We start from the raw sequence: 23,457 nt of genomic DNA, 5'->3' as shown, positions 1-23,457 counted from the left end.
ATGAGGTAGTTAACCTGACTGAAACTAGCACAGCAACTGTCAAATGCTACGTTTGCCATTGGTAATGATATTGTCAACGCCAAAGTGATGACCATCACAGCACCAGACAAAAAAAAATTGCAGTAGATAACTCAAAATCCTACAATAAAAATATTGTAATGAAGAAATTCAACTAGTGTCCAGGCAGGGCTGGTGACCAAACAGGAGTCAGACTGTGTGTGCTTCAAAATCAAACCTGGAGATAAATGGGACAGATTTTCTTTTGCAACTATATCTGCTCCCCACCATAAATCCAGTGAACAGAGAAAGCGAGAGAGGGAAAGTGAAAGGGAATGGTTTTGCATTGCCATCTGTTGAAGGAAACATGGGCTTCCACACGTCTGCTAAAGGCACTGCGGAACTGGCTGTTGGGAGGTGCCTGGGAATAACCCAGGGAGTTTCCAACACAAAAGCTCGGCAGTGCACACTTTCACTGCCGAAGTACTGACTTCACAACTGGGATTGGCAGCATTCCACAAACTGCTTTCGTGTTTGATGCACGAGTTTCCTGGTCACGGACTCTGATAACTGAAGCAACAGCTGTATTGAACCATCGAGTTTGGGTTGATTCTTGACTCAAAGATAAATGTCTTCTGTAGAAATATATGTATATAGTATACATGCATGTTATATATTAGTGCAATACTGAATTTACATAAACCTTATATTCCATTGACTTAGGAAGAGAGTTTTGAGTAAAGGTAATGCCTCTTGGAAAACACCTGGATAAACCATGGATTGCTGTAGGATACCCAAATTGACGAGGGAGGGGGTGGAAAACATGTTTTATCTATAGAAGGTACACCCAGACCCCAGTTATTGTATATTTCCCTAGCGATAGCAGGAGAAATGCAATACAATTATAGATCAATGTACTTTATTCCTGCAAGTGGAGTAGTTGTTTAAACACAGCACCGACTGTGAAAGCAAAGTGTGATTTCATTAAGAAAAACACACTAAAACAAAAGTTGAAGAAGAAAAGCTAAAGGCCAGTAACAGGGCTTAAAGCAGAGAGAGCATGTCAATAAAAGGAACATATTATCTAACTGATTAAGGGCTGAAAAAAATATTAAAGAGAAACACCTTCCTGGGGAGTGAAGCTTTTCTGTTAGACCGAATTTAAATCCAGCACCCCCTCCTAAAAGGGCTAAAAGGGCAGTCTGCTAAATCCACTGAATGTGCTTAACCAGGATAACTGGAAAAAAATTATTTATATACAGCGAAGATAAACATTCTCCCACTAATAGCAGAGTAGAAGGACTGAGAATGTTACAGGCGATTGTCCCTTATGTGGTTGGTGTGATAGATCTTGGGACCCGTCATTTTTCAGTTCCTAAGTAATGCAACATATCACTCTGTAGCTTGGCCTAAGCACTGAATACTGAAAAGAGAAGCCAGATAGAACCATAGAAAAGTTACAGCCCAGAGATCGGGATCACTAAAAGCTATTTGGTCTCAGCCTGAGGGCTGTTGGAAAAGCCTTCTCCACCTCTGTCTGGGAACAATTTTGAATTGATAAATAATTTAAAATGCTCCCACCCACCTTTTCTTTTAAAAAACGGAGATTTCAGAGTCATGAGGAAGTATGCAAATTGCCTAGAACTGAATCTAACTAAGGAAACGCTTGAGCTGGATTTAAATTGCGGACAGGGGCGGCAATGAATATGGGCGCAGTTTGAAAATTGCATTCCCGGCGGGCAGTATCCGATTCCCACTTCCTCTGGGATAGGCTGCAATTTTCAGAGGGCCAGCAGGGGGAGGGAATGGGAAACGTTCTCACTGCCAATTAATGGCCCCCTAAAGGGCTTACTAAGGAGCCCGGCCAGAATAGAATGTTATTTACAATCCTTTTTCCCGGACAAAGCCAAATAGTTGGTGCGGGTTAATACACAACTGTTGGGGTCATCGTGGGACAAAAGGAAGTTCATTTCCATCCATGTTTTTTAGTTAAATGTGAGGAGTCGACTAAAGCAGGGTCAAGTGCTGCGACTCGACTTGGTGTCCATGGCCACTTTATGCTATCTTTATCCTCCTGATCCTCGGCAAGGCAGCAGCTTCTAACATGGCTGCTGCCTGCCTTTGCTGGTAGCACCAGACAGGTGGCTCCCACCTTCTAGAGCAGCTTGGAGCCTCTGATTGGGCACCAAGCTCACCTCCTGCCCAATTGGCCCATTTACATTTAAAAATAACACTGCAAAAGTGACAAAGTTCAGTGCTGTTTGAAGTTGATCACATTTGAAGTTCTACCTCCCTCTCGGAATCATTTCCTGCAGGCAGACTGAAGATTGAAAGAATATTTTTTAAAAGATCTTCCTTTATGCTAACCTAGAAATCAAAGAAGAGATATGTCATCATTCTGGTCTGGTGTTTTTTATTTTCAGTTTTCAATTTAGCTGTGCTATGATACAAGGTGGTGACTTAAAGAATTTCAGGGGGTTTATTTGACATATTGCCTTTTTCAATTGTAGCCTTAGTCAAAAGTTACTGGGGAGAACTTATTAGTTTATACTTCATTCTGTTTTGGAAAGGATGAGATTCTGTATTTATTAAGTGGATCTGTTGGTTCAAATTTTGCTTCTGTAACTTTTTTACTTTTTTACTTTTTAAACAATAAATCTGAAGGGTTTTTTTAAACTTGAGCTGTGTGTTCAATCAGCCTGGCATTTTAGAGTCATAGAGTCAGAGTTATACAGCACAGAAACAGGCCCTTTGGCCCATCGTGCCCGTGCCAGCCATCAAGCCCCTATCTATTCTAATCCCATTTTCCAGCACTTGGCCCGTAGCCCTGTAAGCTGTGGCTTTTCAAGTGCTCATCTAAATACTTCTCAAATGTTGTGAGGGTTCCTGTCTCCACCACCCCCTCAGGCAGTGTGTTCCAGATTCCAAACACCCTCTGGGTAAAAAACTTTTTTCCTCAAATCCCTTCTAAACCTCCTGCCCCCTATCTTAAATCTATACCCCCTGGTTATTGATACCTCCGCTAAGGAGAAAAGTTTCTTCTTATCTACCCTATCTATGCCCCTCATAATTTTGTGTACCTCTATCAGATCCCCCCCTCAGCCTTCTCTGCTCTAAGGAAAACAGCCCCAACCTATCCAGTCTCTCTTCATGGCTGAAAAACTGCAGCCCAGGCAACATCCTGGTGAATCTCCTCTGCACCCTCTCCAATGCAATCACATCCCTCCTATAGTGTGGTGACCAGAACTGCACACAGTACTCCAGCTGTGGCCTAACTAACGTCTTATACAGCGCCAACATAATCTCCCTGCTCTTATATTCTATGCCTCAGCTAATAAAGGCAAGTATCCCATATGCCTTTTTAACCATCTCATCTACCTGTGCTGCTGCATTCAGGGATCTATGGACATGTGCACCAAGGTCCCTCTTATCCTCCATACTTCCTAGGGTCCTACCATTCGTTGTGTATTCCCTTGCCGTGTTAGCTCTCTCAAAATGTATCACCTCACACTTCTCAGGCTTAAATTCCATTTGCCACTGCTCTGCCCATCTTACCAGCCCATCTATCATCTTGTAATCTAAGGCTTTCCTCCTCACTATTTACGACACCACCAATTTTCGTGTCATCTGCGAAATTACCCATCATACCTCCTATATTCACGTCTAAATCATTAATGTACATCACAAACAGCAAGGGTCCCAGCACCGATCCCTATGGTTCACCACTCGTCACAGGCTTCCAATCACAAAAACAACCTTTGACCATCACCCTCTGCCTCCTGCCGCTAAGCCAATTTTGGATCCAATTTGCTAAATTGCCCTGGATCCCATGGGCTTTTACCTTCTTGACCATTCTCCCATGTGGGACCTTGTCAAAAGCCTTCCTGAAGTCAATGTAGACTACATCAACTGCACAAATAATTGACAATGGTTTCAAGGTCATCATTAGACTTTTAATTCCAAATTTTTTTTTTTTATTGAATTCAGATTTCATCATCTACCACAGTAGGATTCGAATCCAGGTCCCCAGAGCATTACCTTGGATTACCTCTCCTGTGACAATACCACTACACTACCACCTGCCCACCTGTTCTTTCAAGCAGAACTTACTGGGTAGGCCAAGCTATTTCCAGTGTATGTCCCAGGAGTAAAGGGTTCATTGTTCACCCTGTATTCTGATATCCTAGAAAGACCTATGTGCCAAGGCAAACTTCTGGCTCATTGCTTGCCTTAGGCTTTGTGGAATCGCAAATAAAGAGTATTGGGAAGAAAGCCCAAATTGTAATAATTGGCAACATGTAAAGTGAGACAAACATGCAGCTCAAACTTTAAAATAAATTACCAGAAGCAAACAAAGCTCAGAAAGACTGTAAACTGACAGCTAGATTTAGTTCATCAGGTTGTGGGATGTATTCAAGTAAGAGTATTCAAACTGTTTCACCAATGCTGTGTACAATTCTAAAACAAGGCTTAGCTCCCGACATTAAATTGTGGAAACGGGCATCAAACTGTGGAACTTTAAAACATGTACAAGCACTCAATCAGTAAATGATCCACTTTTGCCAACCTCCCTGCAACTGAACTGCCTCCGGAACGAGAGAGAAATCAAATGCTGGGTTACTTTACTATGTTACAGCACTGACTAACTTAAAAATGAATCATTTTCTGCAAAGCACTTTGGGACATCATGAAAGGCATTCTATAAATACAATAATTCGCAAACCTAAATTGCCTGAACATCTTAAAAGATAACTTCCAGTTTTGAGAAGACCTTACCCGAGCAGCACATGCACTGCCTAACGGACATAGAGCAGCAAAGCATGAATATACACTCTCCGTTGCCCTATTGGCGGCCTTAGAACTAAAATTCTCCATGTGAAATTTGTGCATGTGCACTTAACTCCGCTTTAATTAGTACAAACAATCTCTGTGGCAAAGCATGCAGCACAAGATGGAACTGCCAAGTCTGTTGCACATTCAGAAACTTGGACGTCTGATATACCTACACAAGAATACACCTGAGCCAGCAGTCATGGCACACCTCAGTTGGATTTGTGGAATCGGAATACGGGACCAATTGTTAGACTAAGTACAATTGGTGACACACACCGAGACAAACATCAACTGCAGCTGGAGGATCATCAACTCGGTGAAAGACACTCTTTGGTCTGGCCGAAACTTGTTGGTCTTCCAGCGCAAAGAGTTGTCCCCGACCGAGTGTTGCAGACTGGCACATTCCAAGGTCCAGGACTTCATGCTGAGGGACGCACTAAAGCTTGGGGCAGCTACCACAAAGGCGCAATGGGGAAAGGTCGCTGTCTAAGACCTTTCTGCCATAGTGCACCGAGGGGCTGGGAATTGTATAGACCCCTCGGGCTGCATGACTCACAATGAATGTCTGCATTGAACACTAATTGTATTATAATCGTATTGAAGCACCTCAGAGTACACCTCATGATGTATGTTGATAGTGCAATGGTATTGGAGTTGTCTGACTGTCTGTAATGACCATATTGAAATGAATGATTGTAATATTCATTGATTGTATTGAAGCACCTTGTGATCCATGTGTAAAAGATAAATCTGATTGCACTTTTTGTGATGGCGATTTAGAAATGTTTTGTAATGTTCTTGCAGACATATTTTTCAAAAAGAAAAATTGATGCTGCAACTAATAGCTTTCTTACCAGCACTGCAGTAAAACCTCCTCCACTCATGGTTAGCAATGAAAGAGACTTGTAACAGAACATTAAAAAGGAGGTTTGTAGGGTGTGACAAAGGAAACAGTGACTTGGCAAGGAGAACGTTCAAACCACAAGTGAAAACATCCACCCTATGGAGACGGAAAACATGCAAAAAGAAAGTAAAAATAAACACTGGCTTGCTGGGGCCATGGGCTTTAAACAATCCTCAGTAACAGGACAGTGACTGGTCCCAAAGGCCCTAAGTATTAATCAGTTTGGTAAACAGACTTTTTTCAAGTGTTCAGGAAGGTCAAAATTATATTCAGCAGCAGATTTAGAGGAAGTTCTGAGTTACACTTCTTAATGTTTTGGAACTCATTGCACTCACTACAGATGGAGCCCCTGATGGACGCAGCCCAGGGTGAACACATTTTTTTCATGGTCAAATCATCCTACTTATTCCATTTATATTGTACTATTCTATCATTACATTTATTAAAATGCTAACTTCAGGGCTAGCCCCTTCCTCATGTTCTACAAAAAAAAATCAGAATCTTATTCTTACTGTTGTATACGTCATAACATATACTTCAGTCCCCAGACTGAACCCTGTCTTAGCAATGCTCCAAAGACATTCTCTTTGCCTGCTCACATAAGAGCTGCTCTCACTGTTTAATGTGAATGCAGATGATTATATGGCACATTAATAAGAACAAGAACATGCTGGGAGAATGTCAAGTTCACAGGGGTGAGGACGAGGATAAGTAAGTCTTGCTACAATCGCACAGGGTGAGACCACTCCTGGATTACTGTGTGCAGTTTTCATCTCCGTATTCAAGGAAGGATATACTTGCCTTGGAGGCAGTACAGCAAAGATTCACTAGATTGGTTCTTGGGATGAGAAGGTTATCCTACGAGAGGCTGAGTAAATTAGATCTATATTCTATGGTGTTTAGAAGAAGGAGAGGCAATCATATTGAATACACAAAATTCTGAAGGAGCTTGACAGGGTAGACACTGGGAGTTGTTTCCCCTGGTTGGGGAATGTAGAACATGGGGACACAGTCTTAAGATAAGGAGATGATCATTTGGGACTGAGATGAAGAGAAATTTCATCACTCAAAGAGTTATGAGTCTTTGAAATTCTCTACCCCAGAGGGTTGTGGATGCTCCAGCATTGAATGTATTTTAAGGCCGAGATAGACAGATTTTTGGATTCTCTGGGAATCAAGGGATTTGGGGAGCAGGTGGGAAAGTGGGGTTGAGCCAGAAGATCAGCCATGATCGTACTGAATGGCGAAGCAGGCTTGAGGAGTCCCATCGTCTACTCCTGCTCCTGTTTCTTATGTTCTGGTGGGGTTACCAGCATCACTAGCTTGCAAAGGGCTGCTGGCCCCTTGGGTGGGAGAAAGCAAGGATTGTGCTGACAAAAGGACACCAGCCTTTAATGCCAAAATCTATAAAAGGAGGGGAGGCCGTGGGGATTTGGAGGGGGGTGTAAGTAGAGTGAGTCTACTGGAAGATCACAAACCGTCCAGGAAAAACTAATACTTTCTGAAAAGATATAAACATAGAGTCTCTTCTTCAGCACACAGATGAGGCACATTAAGCTGTGTGCCTTAGAATAGAGGATACATGCTGTTGGTCTAGCAGCCCTTACATTTAACAGTCACTATAGAGAAGCAAAAATAAAAGCAAAATACTGTGGATGCTGGAAATCTAGAGAAGCACTGTAGAGAAGCATTTCAGCTCTGTGTGCATTTTTAAACCACTAATCTGTCCCACGTGTAAAATAATCTGCCTTTTCCCTACAAAAAAATTGTTCATGGGAGACTTCCAGGAGTAAGCAGATTAATGACTATACTGTAAATATTACATTGTATTAAAGTAAAGCCATTCAAGTGCTTCTCAGGGTAGAATTTATGGAAAGATCTGCAACTAGAACCTATGTTTTGGCATTTCCAGTCGTTCTTTCATCATAAACTATTCTTTCCATCCCCGGTTACAGCATTTCTGCAAAGTTAGTAACTGGATTCAAATCAAAGAGCCATTCCTTGTGCTTTCAGAAAGATGAGATGAAGGAACCAGACTGCTGGAGAAAGGATAAGGAGCTTGTGATGTTTCCCCATTAGCAGATCATCATTGTGTGGGGGGGAAAGGAAACAAAGTCAAGTGTGTAGAAAGCGGCCTACTGAAGAAATCAATCAATCAGGTCCCATGTGATTTGTAAGCTTGGGGCTTGTTTTGTGCTCGTAAGTGACCCTGTCTGAGGTGAAAAATGACCAACAGGTTTACAGCTGTCCACAGAAGTGGCACATGCCTTGGATGAATATTATCCTGTATAATTCACAGGGCAAGACTAAAGTTACTTCTGAGCTCCACTACAGAAGAATTCAATGTGGGTAAAATATGACTGCACTATATGTTCAGGAAACTCCAAAAGTATTGCTGAAAAAAGAAGACATTTTTTGTCAAAGCTTTTGCACTTGTCAGGACAATTCGTAGGAAAACCAAATGTAAAGGGAACAACAATTTGTACTGTATGTGAAGAGTGCTGATTGGTTGGCATGTGGATTTAGCACGCCCTTCTCATACAGCACAGATTGCTGTTCCCTTTACATTTGATATTCTTGTGAATTGTCCTGATGAGTGCAAGACAAAAAATCTTTTTTTTCAGCAATACTCAAGTTCTGAATGACCAAATGACTAAATTCCAAAAGTTCATGACAAAGTGGCAATAATGAATAAACAGGAGGTAGTGAAAATGGTGGTTAAAGGGCACTCAATGGGGCTGATTCAGGGCAGACTAGCTAGTTTCTAGTTGCCACCAAATTATACTGGAAAGTGAAAGATGGGTATAGTAGTGGTGAAAAAAGGGGAACAGGCAATGCTCTTGGCAGAGGCTCAGTGGAGCCAGCTCATGGTGGGATTTGAAGCAATCATTGAATGGTATGAGCATCTGAAGAAAGAGGGCTTAGATTTCTACTAAGAGCTATTGATTATGTGCTGTGCTATCTCCTACAGCTATAAACCTGTGAGGCAGGGGTTGGGTTGAGTGACTGTCAAAAGATGTGACCTATAAGAACATAAGAAACAGGAGCAGGAGTAGACCATATAGACCATCAAACCTAGTCTGCCATTCAGTACGATCTTGCCTGATCTTCTACTTCAATCCACTTTCCCACCCGCTCCCCATATCCCTTCATTCCAAGAGACCAAACAAAAAAAATCAATCTACAAAATCTCCAGGGTACATCAACAGATGTCTGGAGATCGAACAGATAAATCTCCATCGCTACATTGTACTGAACTCAGAAGAGGAAGCTTAGTATAGGGAACTGGTTGTTGTGAGTGGAGAAACTGGAAGTTGCATTAACCACTCTCACAGTACTTCAGAGTACATCCAATTAGTGACTGACCTGTCATTGGGAGACATGCTTCATCCCCCACTGCACTTCTGATAACCCTGCTCTCCAACACAAACCAATGCTGTAATGGATAGTATGGCCATAGCTGGACAAGCAGCCTCAGTTAGTTAGATTCCAGCAGCAATATTGCACCCATTTGGGATCTGGTACATCTTGGCTCTTGCCAACCTGCACCCAAGTTCCCTGGTAAGTATGATGTGTCCCACAAGGGATGTAGAATACTTATTAGACAAATGGGAAATTCTATTGCTGCATCTTTACACGATTTTAGTTTGCACCCAGCATCAACTGAACAAAGTAAGTGCTGCACCAAAGTAAAACCGTGCCGGTCTAAAGGCTGACCAGGGTTGGCTTTGTCAGATGATACATTTCCAAATGTGTTCCAACGATCTCTGACCATCCGCTTTGTGTTCCTCCTTAAAACATTCTAGATTAGTGGCTAGGTGACAGAAGGCCGCGATTAGGGTTGGAGTTACAGTCTTCCTATTTCAATTGCACAGTAGCAGGTGTTTAAAAGTACACTAGATTGCTTTGTTGCATTTAAGAGTGAGCTACATAAGCACATGAGGAGAAAGGAATAGAAGCGTATGCTGAAATGGTTAGATACGGATGGATCGGAACATGTGGAGCATTGAAACTGGCAGAGACCAATTGGGCCCAATGGCCCTTTTCTGTGCTGTAACTTGTGCCTGCAATGCTGGTGTAAGACAACCAGTTCCGCTAGGTGACAGAGGAACAGTATCAGTCTCCTACAACCCAGGCAGAGGTACAATATATCGGCATCAGTCTCCTACAACCCAAACCGAACAGTACGAAGCATTAAAGTGTTTATAAATGTGATCAGCGATCTCTTCTCAGTTATACTGTCACATTTACACTGCGATGGATCCTAAACAACTTTGCTCCCATGATTATACAGCGGGGATGTCTGGGAATATTTGCTGTATTTGCTGTATTGTGTCCTAGTGTCAAATATACAAACAAACCCATCAAACCCCAGTGCAGTCACTCTGTGCAGGAGGGGGTGTGGGGGGTACAAACCTTGTAGTGACCGGTGCTTTTCTCTCCGTCCTGTAGCCTGACCAGGGCTCGGATCAGCTCCTGCTCGGTGTTCCCGTTCCTGGTCACGAAACTTTCCAGCATTTCCAGGACGCGGACAATTTTCGGGATCAACCCCTCCACAACCTTCTTCCCGTGGCTGTCGATCAGCTTCTCCAGCTCGGCGCCGATCAGCTTGGCGATCTCGTACACGTCGTTCACCCCGAGGTCGGGGACGGGTTTGTCCAGGCAAGAGGCCAGGCAGGTCTGAGTGTCCATGGCAGGTCCGGGTCCTGGTCCTGGTCCGGCTCCGGGGGATGGAACGTTGCCCGGGGGCAGATGGAACGTTGCCCGGGGGGATGGAACGTTGCCCGGGGGCAGATGGAACGTTGCCCGGGGGCAGATGGAACGTTGCCCGGGGGGATGGAACGTTGCCCGGGGGGGATGGAACGTTGCCCGGGGGGAGATGGGCTGGCTGCTCCTTTTGATTGGATGGATCAATCTGCACGGCCAGACCCCATTGGGCAGGGAGGGAGGGACGGAGGTGGCTGGAGGGAGATGGGGACTTTCCCGCTGTGAGTGGTCACTCAGCCCCTTGGGGGGCTTTTATACCCCGCGCCGGCTGTTTCCCCTTTCTCTGGCTGTGGATTGTCACGTGAGCCTGAAAAACAATCACGTGTCGGTGTCGCCTGGTCCAATCAGCGGCCAGGGACAGTGCGGAGGGGGGGGGCGGGGAACTTGTCCCGCAGCGTCAGGGCCGGTTGCCAACTCCTCCAGGGTTGGCCGGGAGTGTCCCGGAATTGGGAGATTAATTTCCAGCGCATTTGCTGGGAGCAAACCCCGGGAATAAAACATCACAGCGACATTTAAAAACAATCCTTTTCTTCCGGCATTTGTGTTTATTAATTATGAAAATGTGGGTGATCGGGAAGCAGAGGCTGTTTGATTGGCTGGACAGTTTAACTCAATGCAGAGTTCACTTGGGAAAGCAGGAAAGGGCCATTCGGGCCATCAAACCTGTTCCACGGCTCATTGGGATCATGGCTGATCTGGCTGTGGTCTCAACTGTACTTTGCCATCTGCCCCCCGCCCCCCCCATAACAATGGACTTCCTTGTCTAGCAAAAATCTATCTAACTCTGCCTTGGATAAATTCACTGCTTCCTGGGAAAGGGAATAATGAGCCTTTGAAGAAAGAATTCTCCCCATCTCCATCTTAAACGGTAGACCTCATTCTTAAACTGTGTCCCCCAGTTCTAGTCTCTCCCACAAGTGGAAACATCATTGTGGTATCTACCCAATCAAGCCCCTTCAGATCTTATATGTTTCAAATAAGTTCACCTCTCATTCCTCTAAACTCCAATGGGTACAGGCCCAACCTTTTCAACCTTACTTCATAAGATAAGCCCCTCATCCCAGGAATGCGTCGAGGGAACCTTCTCTGAACTGCTTCTAAAGCAATTATACCTTTTTGCAAATAAGGAAACCAAAACTATGCACGGTGAAAGGTCCGAGGAACACTCTGGTACAAAATTTCAACACTCGGAGTCCAGATGCAATATTCAAGTGATTCCTTTATTACACATGCAGGGAGCAAACTCTAGGAAATCCAGGCGCTTCTCCACCGAGGTTCAAATGAGCAGAGTTTATATATCTTTTACTATCAGTTACAACTTAATGGTATTACTTAGCCAAAGGCCACAGCACAATGACCCTCCAGTGGGCTGATAATTGTGTTCTTGTACAGTAATTGCAGTGCAGAGACTGGGCGTTGTCCTTTTGGAGATAGCAAAGAATGTATATTTGTTCCATACAAAAGGATTTTGGGGGCTGACTGGATGTGGTTCAAGGCTATCAGATGGTGTGAAATGGCCTTCCCCATTTCTTAATCGAGTCATCCCGTGTGTGTCTTCCATTTCCTAATTGCAAGTTTACAGCTGAGCCCTTTGTACAAGTTTATAGCTTTCATGTAAGGCTGTGATTGTCTGTGTATGCTTTGGTGCCTTAGCTGCTGGTCCTGGCTAGCACTTTAAGATAAATCCAAATTTTCTGCATCTTCAACAGTACTCCAGATGCGGTCTCACCAAGGCCCTGTACAGCTGCAGGAAAACTTCCCTACTTTTATATTCCATTCCCCTTGCAATAAATGCCAACATTCCATTTGCTTTCCAGTTTGTTGTGGGAGGGTGGAACTCCAGGATAATGGACATGTTGGATGACCAACGGGAGAGTGTAGGGGTGGGGCTGGTGGAGAGAGGAGGTCATACATTGACATCTCCAGGGATACATCCAGCCAGAGTTGGCAACCCTATAGTGTGGACCACCCCCATGACTAGAACAAAATAAAAGCGGGAGGAGGCTCCTGGCTCGAGTCTTTGGGATGAAATTCGAGACAACCCAACACCACCACCCCCAACAAACAAAATTAAGTTAGAAACCACTTGCGCTCATATTAAAGTAACATCTGTGCTTGGCCCCTGCATAAGGCTAACTCAGTGCAAATTTCAAATCAGCCAGAAGGATACAAACTGACATGTTGATTACTGAGCTTTCTGACCCGATTTCCTCTCCCATTATAAAGACCTGTTGCTTCCACCTCCATAATATCACCCAACTCTGCCTGGCCTCAGCTCATCTGCTGATGGAACTCATGTCCGTACCTTTGTTACATCCATTATTTGAAGGCTGACCTCCCACTTTCCACCCAAGTTGAGTTTGTCCAATGCCCTGCTGTCCCTACCTTAACTCACATGATGTTCCCATCACCCATCACCCCTGTGACATATCTTGACTCTGGGATCAGTAACAGCTCCATTTTAAAATTCTCATCCTTGTTTTCAGATCTCTTCATTCCCCCCCCACACCCCCCCCCGCCGATCCCTGTATCCTGTTCCAGCATGACAACCCTCTGAGACATCTGCGCTCCTCCAATTCTGGCCTCTTGTGCATCCCCAATTTTAATCACTCTACCATTGATGGCCTTATGTTTAGCTGCCTAGGTTCTAATCTCTGGAATTACCCCCCTTTAACACCTCCAACTCTCCACCTCACTCACTTAAATCATTCTTTAAAACCTACCTTTTTGATCAAGCTTTTGTTGGTTTGCCCTAATATCTTTTTATGACTCAGTGTAATATTTTGTCTGACACTTGCATCTTGGGACATTTTCACTATGTTAAAAATTAAATATAGTGCAAGTTGTTGTTGCCCCTGCAAAAGGTAACTGCAGAGTGATGTTTGCCTTGTAGGAAGCCCCTGGGAAGCTTCAACACTGGCAACAACAATTAAATGGAGAAGAAATTATACGGTTCATATGTAGCAAACAAGAAAAACTCGGGAACACTGACAAAGCTCCAAAAAAGCTATCACCTGAAGAATGACCCTAAATACATGTGAAAACAAGAATTTGTATGAGTTTTGTAATGTGAGCTGCCCAACATTCATTCCTCCGAGTTCGAGGGGAAAAAAACAGAAACAGATTAAAATCTGAAAGAAGACAAACGTATGTTGAAGACACAGAATATTTAGGAAAGACCTGAGCTTGTGGGCTCCCTAAAATTTGCATTTTTATATTTAAAGTGAGGCATTTTGCTTTAATTTTAAACGCACTTTCATATTTCACTGTTAATAGATTTTTAATCTTGATAAAAGAATAACGAAGTGGTATTTGAATTTTCAACAGGCTAACCAGATCATCACTTCACTGAAGATTGCGTCAACAGTTAATGTTCCACATAAAAGCCTCCTGCCCCAGTTCACAATAGCACTTTGTCTCATCCAACTCCCTACTCTTTCATTGATATACTCTTTTCACCTCCAACACTCTGTTTATTCTGGCATCCTTCTTTCTCCATCCACTTAATTCAATCTAATGCTCTTTTCTGCATCTCAATTCAACTTGACTCTGTTTTTCCGTTTCCCTCCCCACCCCCACCTGTTCATCTCCCCTCCCCTCAGTTTAGCTTGGCAATCTTCCCTAGCCAGTTCAAGCTATCACTTGTTTTCCACTTCATATTAAAACTGACACTATTCTTCACACTGGCACTCTTTTTGCCCCTATTCAAGCTGGTATATTTCCCTATCCCGCCCAGCTCCCTTCCTCCATTTTTGCAGTTCAATCTCAGACGTGTTCTCTGAACGTAGAGGCCTTTTTTAACCTATTCTTTCATGAGGTGTGGGCATCATTGGCGATGGATATGGATTCAGTATCTGAGGAGTTGTGTATGGTGTTGAACATTGTGCAATCATCAGTGAACATCCCCTCTTCTGACCTTAGGATGGAGGGAAGGTCAATGATGAAGCAGCTGAAGATGGTTGGGCCGAGGACTCTACCCTGAGAAATTCCTGCAGCGATGTCCTGGGACTGAGATGATTGACCTCCAACAACCACAGCTATCTTCCTTTGAGCAAGGTATGTCTCCAACCAGTGGAGAGTTTTCCCTGATTCCCATTGACTTCTGTTTTGCTAGGGCTCCTTGATGTCACACTTGGTCAAACACTGTCACTCTCACCTCACCTCTTGGATTCAGCTCTTTTATCCACATTTGGATCAAGGCTATGAGGTCAGGAGCTGAGTGGCCCTGGCAGAACCCAAACTGAGCATTTGGCTATTGCTGTGTAAGTGCCGCTTGATAGCACTGGCGAGGACCAGGAGAAGGCAATTACACTATCCAGGAGAATACCTCATGCATTATCACAATTTTGTAACTGTAACGCTTGCTTGCTTTTGATGTGGTATTCCTAATTTTGTTTACTTAATGTCCCGATTCTATTTGTAATTTGACATTGGAATATTGACTTGGATATTTATTGATTCAGACTGTTAGGAAAGCCGAATTAATTTAAACTGGCATCACAACTAACAGATATGTGTTCCCTCATATCACTGAGCTTAGTAATTGCCACAAACAGTTCCTTGAAATATTAACATTATTGTTAAGTGAAAACAGAAAACAGCAGGAAAACAGCTAAGTGATTCTAATTGTTTTTTCCTTGTCAATAAAGCAGATAAAGAAGAAAAAGGAGATTTTTTAGCAAATGATATTTAGCAAATTATAGATTAGTTCAACAATAGAGGTAGATCGAGATCCGGGTTTATGCTGATTCACCTGCAGGAAATCTATATATATATAAGGTGTATTAATATTGTCCTTACATCTCCCACATTACAACCTCCTCGACTGGAAAGTGCTGTGGAACCTGAGGTCTGGAAAGGATCTTTTTAAAATCCAAGGCTTCTTTTCTCTTTATGATGAAAATTATTTACTTCACAACAGCACCAGTCTACTCGAGTTCGCAACAGTCACAGTAGCAATTAAATGGGTTTCTTAAACAAAAATCAAAAGTGCTGGAAAAATAACTCAGCAGGTCTGACAGCATCTGTGGAGAGAAAGGCAGAGTTAATGTTTCGAGTCCGTATGACTTCTTCAGAAATGGGTGTCTAGTAAATGACTGAACTCTTGAGACTATTTGAAGAGCTCCCGCCGTCACATCGTTTCAAATGTGAAACTGATAGAAAGGAACTGAAAAGCATCGTTCTTGGTAGTCAAGTGGTCTTTCTTCCACTGCATTATCTTATCCATCCCCTCACTTGTTGAAAATGTATCACGTTGTACCAAAGCACAATTCAGGACTTGCAAAGAACTCTCTCCCAAAGTGTGCGGTATGAATAGTGATAAAACTATCCTAGAAAGTATTCCTTCTTTGGCGCCGCGGTCCGGAAAAGGTGTTCGCACAATTACTGAAATTAAGAGCATTTTTAGCATCCCTGAGATCCGCTAACAAAATGCTCCCAGGCACGTAGATTGGGAGCGAGGAGTTTTAGCCAACTAAACCATCGCACAACCTGATGTAACTGTACCTGAAGAGTAACTCAGTGAAGAGCAGCCGTCTCCAGCCGGTGCTGCTTGGTGGTTGCGATTGTTCCCTTCCGCTTCAATGCTCTTTAATCCTCTTATAAACAACACACACAACCTGAAACAGACACGGTGTCTTATTCATTACCAATCGGCAGAAGCTGCTCATCAGTTGGCGCCGTGGCTTAGTTGGTTAAAGCGCCTGTCTAGTAAACAGGAGATCCTGAGTTCGAATCTCAGCGGTGCCTGGGCTGAGGTGGTCTTTTAATGCAATTGCACAGCTCCGCACAGGCGCAGCTCCTGCTGGTCTGGGAATGTTGGGATGTCACCAGCTCCCGGTAAAAGTAACTTTCTGAGGATAGAAAATGCTTTTCTGCTTCTTTCTTACCGAAGACTCAAAAACAGTTTTATTTGTGATAACAAAAACAGAAAAACTCAGCAGTTCCAGCAGCATCTGTGGAGCAACAGAGTTCATGTTTCGAGTCTGTTCGACCCTTCTTCGGAATACTGTTACATTACTGAGTTTAAATAAGCAGTTCCTAAACTCAGCAACATACGGATAATAAGCTTGCTTCTGATCTCGGAGTGGGAAAGAAGCAGGGAACCATTTTTCTTCTGGTAAATGATCATTACTAGACGTTTGTGAAATCTGTGTATCTCCTTTGGGACATCAATATGCTGAGGGATTCCGGGTGTGAGTTGGGGAACGAATTACATTAAAATACTGGGGATGCTGGAAATATGAAACAAAAACAAAAATTGGTGGAAAAACTCAGCAGGTCTGACAGCATCTGTGGAGTTAATGTTTCGAGTCCGTATGACTCAGAACGAGAGAAATAGAAATGTGGTGAAATATTTGCTGTTTAAGGGGGACAGGTGAAGCTGGATAGAAGGCAGGGGGCAAAGGAGAGAGATTGCGAAAGGTGTCATAAACAAAAGGTCAAAGGGGGTGTTGATACCGGCTAAAGGAGGGGCTAATGGTGATATTCAGCATGATGAGCAAGCGACACATGGCCCAAGTGGGAGGAGGGGTTGGCTTTAAAACTTTAACGCATGAGGCACCGCTGAGATTCGAACTCAGGATCTCCTGTTTACTAGACAGGCGCTTTAACCAACTAAGCCACGGCGCCATATGAGAGGCACATGTTATCGAGTCAGTAGAGAGCGAGTTAAAACTTGTTCTTTATTTTGTGTTTGTTGTAGGTGTTGATTTTCGCCTAGACTTTGATTTAATATTCTCATATATGTAACTGTATTATGACAAATATACTTGTCTGTGATTCCGGAATCAGGAAGAAGCAGACAATTCTTCTCAGCAAGTTAATTTTACCAGAAGTTTGTGACTTCACAACAAATGAAATTTGATAGAATAATTTTTGCTTAACAAAGTAAAGACCTCAGAAACAGGATCTGCTGCTCCGTATTTCAAGAAATGTGCAGAACTGTGTAATTGCATTAAAAGACCACCTTAGCCCAGGCACCGCTGAGATTCGAACTCAGGATCTCCTGTTTACTAGACAGGCGCTTTAACCAACTAAGCCACGGCGCCAACTGATGTAACAAACCCATGTCAACTTCAAGTTTAATATTTTATTTGCAAATGTTTCCTCTCAGAACTTTCACTACTGATGAAATTCGATAATCACACATTAATTCTGGTTTAAATTAACCGAACTTTTTTTCATAAGAAAGTTAATACGGTCACCAAATATTGCAGTGAGAAGAAATCAGAAGTAATTTGCAGGCAAATTACAGAAAATTATGAGAACTATTTTCTTTATTCATTCACGGGATGTCGGCATCACTGTCAAGCTCAGCATTTATTACCCATCCCTAATTACCTTTGAGAAGGTGGTGGTGGTGGTGAGTGATAGTGGGACTCTTCAATTATCCCAATTATAGATACATACAAAGATTGAAAACTTACAGCACAGATTTGGCCAAAATGGAGTTTTGCAGCCTAATCCCACTTCCCAGTTCTTGGACCATAACCCTACACATTCATTGAAGGAACGAATAAATTGGAAGATCTATGATAGGATGAAAGGGAGGAGAGATTAAAAAACAAAAAGGGATATTATTGAAAGACAAGAGATAGTAATGAGACAAGTAAAGAAGCAAAAGATGTGTCTAGAACAGGTGTGAATGGGAAAGCAGAATCACCACCAATGGCTGTTGTCCATAGAGAATGATTCCATTTGCTTTTTCAGCAACCTTCAACTTGTCTTACCATCTTCAAAGATTTGTGTACCCAGGTCTCCCTGTCCCTGCACTCCTTTAAAACTGTACTGTTTAGTTCATAAGGCCTGTCCTCATCTTCCTACCAAACATGTCACTTCAATATATCATCTGATCATATGTGTTTGCCCAGTCCATCAGCCCATCTACGTCTTTTTGAAATCTGTTAGTATCCTAGTTCTTGTTTACTATATTTTTGAGTTTCATGTCATTTGTAAACTTTGAAATGATGTGCTGTTTTACTAATAAGTCGAATACATTGTACTTTGTCAAATGCTTTTTGAAAGTTCATATACACAATATCAACCACACTACCCTCAACAACTCCCTCCATAACCTTATCAAAGAGCTTAATCAAAAATTATTTGTCTTTAACAAATCATGCTGACTTTCATGTATTAGTCCATACTTTTCCAAATGCCAATTAATTTTGTCCCAGATTATTGTCTCTAGCAGTTTTTCCCTCCACCTATGTAGCTTCAGCTTTAACCCTCAAGATGGGGTGACATTTGTACTTTGAGGACAGCCGATTTTTTAAGCCCTCCTTGTCTATTTTACCCCACCCAATACTGCGACATTGGCAGCATCATCTTGTCTAGTGATGACAAAGACAAAGTACTTGGTGCATCAGCCATGCGCACTGCTTCCACAAGAACATACCCTTTTTGGTCCCTAAACCCACTTCCACCCTTCCTCTGGCTACCCTTTTGCAGTTTATGTGCTCCCCTTTATGTTAGTTGCTAATCTGTTCTCAAACTCTTTCTTTGACCCTCTCAATCACTTTATTAAAAAAATTCTTCTCTACTTTCTACATTCAACTCTACTGTATCATGAAGCTTATACTGGTCAAAAACATTTTAGCCTCTATATCTCCATTCATCCATGGAACTCTAGCTTTGAAAGAAAGAAATCTTTCTATGTTTCCCTATTTTGCATTCTTCCTATCAAAATACATCACTTCTCAGTGAAAGGAGTCCACAAAAGTAAACGAAGGCACCGCTGAGATTCGAACTCAGGATCTCCTGTTTACTAGACAGGCGCTTTAACCAACTAAGCCACGGCGCCTAAGCTTGATTATGAAACGATGCGTCATGACTCTGATGTTACGATAGTTTTACTAATTTATACATGGGTCACATTTTTTTGGTGTTTAGCACTTTTCACTGTTTAATCTTCTTGTATTCTCAGTTACTAACTCCCTTTGTCAGTCTGGGTGTTTGTTCCTGATCTTTTTCATGTCACAAGAATGTGGCTTTTTTTCAGGCTGGCTGAACTGATCCAACATGGGGGTTTATAAATTACAGAATCAAACTATTTAAAATATATAAAATCTTTTTTTTAAAAAATCGACTTTCCGCCAGTGAACAGTTCTCGCATTGGTCAACTTTTTTTTTAAAAAAAGGCGCTCACTTTCTAAACATTTGCAACACAAAGATCAGCGTCTTTGCATTTAATGTTCCCAGAGCTTTGCAACCATCTCTGCTGGTGGTGGGGCAGAAGTGAATGCGAGACGTGATGCCAACAGTAGTGTTTTAAATGGACTGGAGTTTGTGGAGGGTGAAATGAGGGCTCTGGTGAAATTGATCCGGAATAATAAAAACCTGCATAAGGACATGTTTCAACAGCCAAGGGACTGTGATAAAATCAGGTTAAGATTTGGATTTATTCCACTTTTATTTTGCAAAACGCCACTCCCATAAACCCTGTGTTGTTGAGTTTGTAGAACTGACTGGATTCCAGACTGAGAGGACGGCTGGAGGCGTGATCTGGCGAGAAGGCTGCAAAGATAAGATGAGCAGGCGGATTTTTTCCAGTGGAATTAGATGTATTTGAGGGACAGGAGAGCCAGTGGTCGAGATGAGGGTGATATGTGAGTGGAACCTATTCGGGTGTCCGCAGCAGCGTTTTAGAGGAGGATAGGGTGGAGCTTAGTAGGACAGAAAGGGGAAAATTTGAAACGTGGAACCACTAAAAGAAGCGTGGGAAGAAAATGCTGAAAATATGAATCACTGCTGCAAAAAAAAACCTGGTTAATGTTTTAATGTCATCCTTCATGAAATATGAAAATTAAAAGAGAAGTCGAGCGATTTGGTTGAGAAAAGTGGCGTAATAATCAAAATGTACAACATTAAGTTCATGGGAAACTGTTAGATAATATAAAGGATTATTATCTCAGGTCATGGAAAGTTACTAAACAACATGCATCAGCTGAAGTGCTGCAAAAGAAAGGTGCTGTGTTCTTACTGTCTTTTGGTTCCCAGATGTTGTTAATAATTACACTTTAAGCTTGGAAAGATCAGAAAGTCTTTATGTTTAATTTTGCCATGTTGTTTGGTACAAAGAACAAAAACAAAAATACCTGGAAAAACTCAGCAGGTCTGACATCTGCGGAGAGGAACACAGTTAACGTTTCGAGTCTGTATGACTCTTCAACAGAACTAAGGAAATATAGAAAAGAGGTGAAATATAAGCTGGTTTAAGGGGGGTGGGACAGGTAGAGCTGGATAGAGGGCCAGTGATAGGTGGAGATAACCAAAAGATGTCATAGACAAGAGGACAAAGAGGGACTGGATTGAACTGATTCTGTTCCACATCACCTGGGTCTCTAGTGCAGGTGTGAAATGTGGCTCCCTGGAACACTTACACATAACTATTAGTTCCTAGCTCTTCGCAGATAATACAACAACATTAACACAAGGGAATGGTCCTCGAAGGAAAATTGCAAGAAAATGGAAGAAGTTTGAAAAGAGAGCAAAAAGACTTAAGATAAAATAGATCTGAAATTAAAATAGTTCCCAAACCAAAGAGACATAAACAAATTATGAAACTAAACTCTAACCTTCTTCCTCTTATTCTCAGCCAGAACCATGTTCTAATGAAAGGTCTACATCAAAAATGTTAACCTACCTCCCCAGATGCCATCATCACCCCCACATCCCCTGATGTAAAGATAAGCGGGTATGGACTATAGTGGAAGCCTGAATTTTTTGTAGTGTTCGGACTATGGGGCTTCAGAATGCCCGGAAGATAAGACACAGAGCACAGTCACAGATCATAATCTTAACGGCGATCCTGAACAGAGTGGTACATTTAGAATTTGGTGAGAATAGGAATTCAGTGCAGAGGGAGAGTGGGTACTTCTATTTGTCTTTAACATGTTCTTGTATTGGTTTCTTTAAGAATGAGGCAGTGGGCAGATTTAAACAGCACACGCAGTATGCCAGCTATTGGGAAAAGCAGAAATCAAACAATCAGAGGGGAAAACTCAGTGACACCTTAGCACAGACTGGGGAGTGGAGCAGATAAGTTAGAGACAAGTATTACATTTTATGGTCAGTGTTTTTAATGGTTAGTGCTTTTAATTTGATAGCTACAGTTCATGGTTTAGCATTAGTTAAATAGTTAAACAGTTAAATAAAGCTCAAAAGAATCTATAAATATGTTTTATCCTTGAATAAATATAGACTAAAATATGGCAGAGCAGTTTGCATGTCTGGTCTGTAGTATGTGGAAGTTTGTGAACATATCTAGCTGTCACCACCTGGAATGACTCCTGCTTAGAATCATTGGCCTGGATTTTCACTGTTGTCAGGATGACTCGGGAGCATTTTAAAAAGGGTGGGCAGGTCCTGGTTCCAGGATTCCCGACCCCATTCCCGGGCTGTCTGTTTTTTGGGAGTACATTTAAAGGGTGCATCCGGCAATTACGACGTGGTGGGCCCCATCGTGGGAATAGGCATGTCCTACTCCTCTGCAATTTTCATGGAGTCAGGCCAGGTTTTTTAGGAGCCGTGGTTCACGGCCCCCCAGCGGAGTCGTGAACCTAGTCTGCATGAGGGAACCTTTTAAAAGGTGAGTTCAAAGGTTCTCCTCTTTCCCCCAATGCAAGGTATGTTCACGTACCCACTTTCCATAGCTACTCATGGCCCCTATGTCAAGCCATTCCCCTCAACTAATCCCCTATAGGCTCTCATACCCCCTATGCCAATCTATGGCATTTTCATGCCCTTTGACCGGTATAGAACCAATTAACCTTATAGTGACAGATGGGTGTGTAAAAAAAGATTTATTTTTAAAGTAATTCATTCATAACTTTCTACAATGTTTAAAAAGCCATTTCCCTAGAAGGCAATAGAAATGTAACTCACCTAAACCCTTTAAAGTATCAATAACAGAAACCACTAACCCTTGAAACTGCTTAACCTTGTGTAAATAAACATTGTGAAATTGACCAGAGACCAGAAAGCCTGAGCTGTCATTCAAGGAATGCTTTCTCTGGGGTGCAGCTGTTTCAACAAGAGTAATGGTTGTCTGGGTTCTCAGCCAAGCCTCATTATGTGTGTGTTTTCAAACTTACCAGAACTCTATCTTTTGTCTATTCTTGAGAGTTACAGAGCTCAAGGGGTTAAAACACTTTTTCTCTTAAAAAAAATGATATCTGTCTCTGGTCAGTTGAAAGTTGGAAAAAGAGGGGTAACTGTCTTACCTTCTCTCCCCTGTTTGTAACACAAGGTACGTTATGTAGGCTGATTAGACAGTAAGCAGAAATAGGAATAACTGACTGAAACTTGTTCTTTAATTGAAGTCTTTAATAAGAATGGATTAAAAACTGGATTTCACATTGTCTATGGTAGCCACTAAATAAGATAAAATAAATTAAAATTTCAACAAGTCAGGAATGAGAAAAATACGTTTGCTCACCAAAGCTCGTTATTTTTTGTACATTCACTCTCCCACTGTGGAATCTATAATTTTATTTTGAATAACGCCACAAGTTTTTCCTCTTTTACCTCACTAAATATTATGCCAAAAATTTCAGTACTAAATTTACTTTCCTATTTTAATAAAATTATTTTATGGGATGTGTGATTCCCTGGCAAGGCCAGCATTTGTCATTCATCCTCAATTGCTCTTGTGAATGTAGTGGTGAGCCGCATCCTTGAACTGCTGCAGTCCATCTGGTGTAGGTGCACCTAGAGTACTGTTAAAGAGTTCTAGATTTTTGACCTGGCAAAAATGAAGGAAAAGCAATATAGTTCCAAGTCAGAATGGTGTGACTTAGAGGGGAATACATATGAAAGTAAATTGGCAAGAAATATAAAAACAAACAGCAAGAGCTTCTACAGGTATTTAAAAAGAGAGTAGCTAAAGTGAGTGTGGGACCCCTGGAGCCTGCAGCTGGAGAATTGATAACGGGGAACAGGGAAATGGCAGATAA

The 23,457-nt window shown here is 42.3% G+C and overlaps 1 protein-coding gene and 4 non-coding genes across 10 annotated transcripts in view; 1 reads left to right on the top strand and 4 right to left on the bottom strand.

Annotated features, from left to right (window-relative positions):
• rilp (Rab interacting lysosomal protein) overlaps positions 1-10,810 on the bottom strand; it is a 44,073-nt gene extending 33,263 nt beyond the window's left edge. For 3 of the 6 annotated variants that reach the window (XM_078547937.1, XM_078547936.1, XM_078547934.1), the window contains exon 1: positions 10,151-10,777. In XM_078547937.1, coding sequence (XP_078404063.1) covers positions 10,151-10,426 — 276 coding nt within the window. In that variant the 5' untranslated portion in view covers positions 10,427-10,777. Of the gene's footprint in view, positions 1-10,150 lie in introns of all 6 variants that reach the window. The other 3 variants (XM_078547935.1, XM_078547940.1, XM_078547939.1) reach the window with 2 other exon arrangements.
• A 5,365-nt stretch (positions 10,811-16,175) lies between these two features.
• On the top strand, positions 16,176-16,249 carry trnat-agu (transfer RNA threonine (anticodon AGU)). The gene has a single exon. It is a non-coding gene; the product is annotated as a tRNA-Thr (tRNA).
• An 808-nt stretch (positions 16,250-17,057) lies between these two features.
• Positions 17,058-17,131, bottom strand: trnat-agu (transfer RNA threonine (anticodon AGU)). Its single transcript has one exon. It is a non-coding gene; the product is annotated as a tRNA-Thr (tRNA).
• A 345-nt stretch (positions 17,132-17,476) lies between these two features.
• trnat-agu (transfer RNA threonine (anticodon AGU)) lies at positions 17,477-17,550 on the bottom strand. Its single transcript has one exon. It is a non-coding gene; the product is annotated as a tRNA-Thr (tRNA).
• A 1,680-nt stretch (positions 17,551-19,230) lies between these two features.
• Positions 19,231-19,304, bottom strand: trnat-agu (transfer RNA threonine (anticodon AGU)). Its single transcript has one exon. It is a non-coding gene; the product is annotated as a tRNA-Thr (tRNA).
• Positions 19,305-23,457: the final 4,153 nt, after the last annotated feature.

Source organism: Cetorhinus maximus, chromosome 9 (genome assembly GCF_964194155.1).
Source record: "Cetorhinus maximus chromosome 9, sCetMax3.hap1.1, whole genome shotgun sequence".
Lineage (NCBI taxonomy): Eukaryota > Metazoa > Chordata > Chondrichthyes > Lamniformes > Cetorhinidae > Cetorhinus > Cetorhinus maximus.
Note: the sequence above shows the minus strand (reverse complement) of the source record. Positions and strands in the feature narration are given on the sequence as shown.